The 3813-nt window shown below is 41.7% G+C and overlaps 1 protein-coding gene across 1 annotated transcript in view; it reads right to left on the bottom strand.

Moving 5' to 3' along the window:
* The window catches only part of APOB (apolipoprotein B), a 72783-nt gene that overhangs the window by 24568 nt on the left and 44402 nt on the right, over positions 1–3813 (bottom strand). The window contains 4 exon segments of the mRNA XM_011356625.2: positions 983–1174; positions 2538–2714; positions 3274–3511; positions 3780–3808. Coding sequence (XP_011354927.1) covers positions 983–1174; positions 2538–2714; positions 3274–3511; positions 3780–3808 — 636 coding nt within the window.

Raw genomic sequence — 3813 nt, 5'->3', positions numbered from 1 at the left:
TGGATTCCAGGAGCGATGACTCCAGTGGAGGACATTTGCAGTTGTAACCCAAGTCCAGTGGGGAGTTCAAAGGCATTGTCCATAAAGATGTAGTGAAGAAACAAGTCACTCTTTGAACCTTTTTTTATGACTTCTCCAATCTGTAGATCCGACGGGGGAGAATAACTAAAAGTAAGTGGGCTTTGTGCAGTACACCCTCCCACATGTCAGACAATAATTATCCTTCTTCATCCAGAAAGGAAGGGTCTAGCGTATTTTGATTAGCTGAAGAGTTTGATAAGTCAAGATGAATGATTATTAATTTCAACAAACCGGGTTATAAAACATTGCCCTGCGTAGGTAGCACATCATTTTCAACTGGTGATTCAGAAAATCTTTAAGAATATTGCTGGGCCTTAGAGCTTTAACACTTTAAGTTTCATTGCATGGCATGGCTTAATTCTGCTGTTTTGGAGTATACATGTAAATGAGAGTTTACCTGAAGTACACTGTATTATGGTAAAACCAATTTTTTTGAAACCAACGAGATGTTGAGATGATATACCTATTAGTATGCATTGGTTTTTGTTTTTTTTATGACATATCTAGAAAATAACTTGATATCTGTTTTCTTAAAGCCAACATTATTATTTATTAAATCCTAGGAAGTATATTTTGATATTTTTCCCTTCTTAATTAATAATAATATTAAAAAACTATAGCTCACATTCAGGTAGTTTACAATTTACCAAATATATACTTTCATAATCATTGCATCATTTCAATATTTATTAAAAGAAACCTGTAGCATGAATCGCTTAATTTCTAAATATTACCAATTCCTTGTGATCCAAGAATCTTCTTCAATAGAATTCAAGGCAAACCCACCTCTGTGAAGGAAGTATAAGCATTTTGGCTGGTTTGCATGGCCGGGACCGTAAGGGAATCTGGGAGATCTAAGAAGTGCTCGGGCTAATCTCATCACCTGTGACGGCCTACTTACCATCTGGGGGATCCCCTGCAGAATACGGGCACCATTCACGAGCAGCCTCCCCAGGACCTGCTGGTCACGAAGGCTGACAAAGCCAAGCTCCTCTCCCAAGATGCGGAGGTAGGCTCTGGCTTCTGGGAATTCTTTGGATTTCAAATCTTTGAGCAGCTTCTCAACAGTGAGCATAATTCCACTGACCATGTCCTGAGTTTTTAACAACAAAACGTCTAATGAGACGTCAGCAACGCCAAACACCCTTAGATTCCTGATGTGGGGCCTATGTGCTGCAGTTGTGACGGACTCAAACACACTCAAGGTGGGGATACAGGACAGACCCTGAATCAGGATCCCACCTCTCACTAAAAGATAGCTTCTCCGAATCAACATGAAAGAGACAGCGGTGCTTCCACACTGTCCTCGACTCGAATAATGTAAGCATAGTAAGGGCAGTCTCAGCTTCTGGGATGACAGGGTTCCCAAGGTGAGAAGATCTTCAATCCCCCCTCCCTTGCTTAGGCGCTTTCTCTTTTGGCTAGGGAAAAATGGCAGGGTTTGGGGGCAATATTAGCTGCCATGTAAATTGGTCAAAAGCTTGAAAAGCACCTAATCCTAGACAAGTTCTTCTTAGAGATAAGAAGAAGTCCACAGACTGATGCTTAGGCAACGAGAAAGAAAAGAGCGATTGGAAGATCCAGAGCAGATCAATGACCCTCAGCCTCAAGTAGGGGTAAGAAAGTTAGATGAAGGTGGTGCCAACCGTGAGCACCTAGGAGTAACGTATTGCCCTGCTTCTCAAACTAAATGTTTGTCACGTGCAAGTCACTTGGGGATCTTATTAAAATGTAAGTTCTGATTCAATAGATCCCAAGTAGGCCTAAAAACCTGCACTTCTAGCAAGCTGTGATGTGATGCCAATGACTGGACCACACTTCAGGTAGCAAAAAGTTAAAGAATGAGAAGCTCCAGATTATATAATCTATTTTATACTCCTTAAGTGGAGGCTTATGCTAGCTTCAAAGTGAATTTTGCTCTCATTAGCTAGTGCGCTGATGTGAGTAAGAACCAAAGAAAGAAGTTAATAATAACTTATTTTATAATAATGAAAATATGAATTTAAAAATTATAATAGTATCTGCTCATTGAACAGTCAGTACCAGAGTCAGGCACTCTGCTTAGCATTTTACATACTTTATTTCATTGAGCCTTTAAATATCCTTGTGAGGTATGGGTTATCATTAGTACTTTGGAGATGCAGAAACAGATAGACATACCCAGGTGTGCACAGCTTGAAGACAGGGAGGTGAGACTTCAAACTCACACCCCAGAGTTCACACCCTCAATCAATATGCTAGAGTTCCTCTACTGAGTCTGTTTCCTGGGCACAGTGAATCTCCAGGAGGCCCATAACTGCAGAGGATACTGGCTCTTACTCTCATGGGAATGGTTAATCAAAGCCATATTTGTCACTTGAGTAAGATAGTTCCTTGGTGACTTCCAGGCTTAGATAAGAATGTTTTTGCATTGAGACCCAAAGCTTTCCTTGAGAGGCTACTTAACTAAAACATACCTGCTCACGTTTATCATCTTTGGTGTAGCCAAAGTGGTCCACCAAGACCTTGGAGACATGATCAGGAACTTGACCATCAACCCAGTACAAAGCCTTGTTGACACTGTCTGGGAAAAATCCTTGCTTCCCGAAAAAAGCTTCCAATGTTGGCTCAAACCCTTTTCCTTCCACACCAAGCTGAGAAAGAAAATCAGGCAAGAAAACACTATCAGGTTCTTTGTTGTATGTCAGCCTCCCATTCTCTTAATGTCCACTTAATTAAACAAGTATTGGATGAATACCACAAGGCAGGAACTGAGCTTAGCACTCCACAGGAGCTGTCTTATTTAAATCTCACTAGAATCTTCAAAGGCAGAACTTATTATTTGCCTTTTTCCAGAAGAGGCAGCTGTGGTTCACAGAGGATAAATAATTAAACCAAAGACTGAGAGTTGAGAGTGGCTTTGGAGTTTGAGCTGACTCTGTCCGCCTGCACAGCCCATGGCCTTCCTTTGATTTGGGGTCTCAGGGTTTCTCTGAGACATCTGTATTTCCATTCATACTAAGAAGTCATGTTTCAGATGACCCCCGGCAGGGAGGCGAGGGAGGCAGAAAGAGGCAGGCCTCCAAGAGATGTACGGAACTGTCTGATGATGCTTGGCCCTCCCTGGCTGGCTCGTGGCTCCCTTGGCTTTCTACGTATAGTGTAGAACAGGATGGTCTAGAAAACACAAGACTCTTCTTCAGTCACACATACCTCGAAGATGTCAGCTGAAGCCAAACCAAAGACAGTGAGGGTCGTTTTCAGCATGCTTTCTTTAGGAAGGTAATTATGTGGATCGAATATAAGATTGCCTTCAATTTTGGCTGAGACTGGGTCAAGTAGTGGCAGAGAAAGAGATTTGGAGAAATGATAGTTCCGGGAGAATCTTTTGAAGTCCATGACAGTTGGAAGTTGGGAATTTTTCAGAGCTTCTTTCACTAACATTTTCAAACTGGATGAAAAGAAGGAGTATATTTTGAGCCAACACATCTTATGTTATGCATTGCCTCTCTCACCGCACGTAAATACGGGGTTCCAATTGCTATCAAACTCATGAGTTTGCCCCAGGAATTTGGCTCAGGTCTGCTTTACTTTTGCCCAGGTGTTTGTTCCAGAACAAAGGACACTCACTCTATAAAGGGCAGAGAGTGGCCAAATCCGAATTGAGGTTTGGAATTTCAGCCCTTTGTAGCAGATGGGGAAAAATTACTCTCACTTACTTCTGGACATACAGTTCTTCTGAGTTTAAGATGT

This window comes from Pteropus vampyrus, unplaced genomic scaffold (assembly GCF_000151845.1).
Source record: "Pteropus vampyrus isolate Shadow unplaced genomic scaffold, Pvam_2.0 Scaffold28, whole genome shotgun sequence".
Lineage (NCBI taxonomy): Eukaryota > Metazoa > Chordata > Mammalia > Chiroptera > Pteropodidae > Pteropus > Pteropus vampyrus.
The sequence above is the reverse complement of the archived record's forward strand: the minus strand, read 5'-3'. Positions and strand labels throughout refer to the sequence as shown.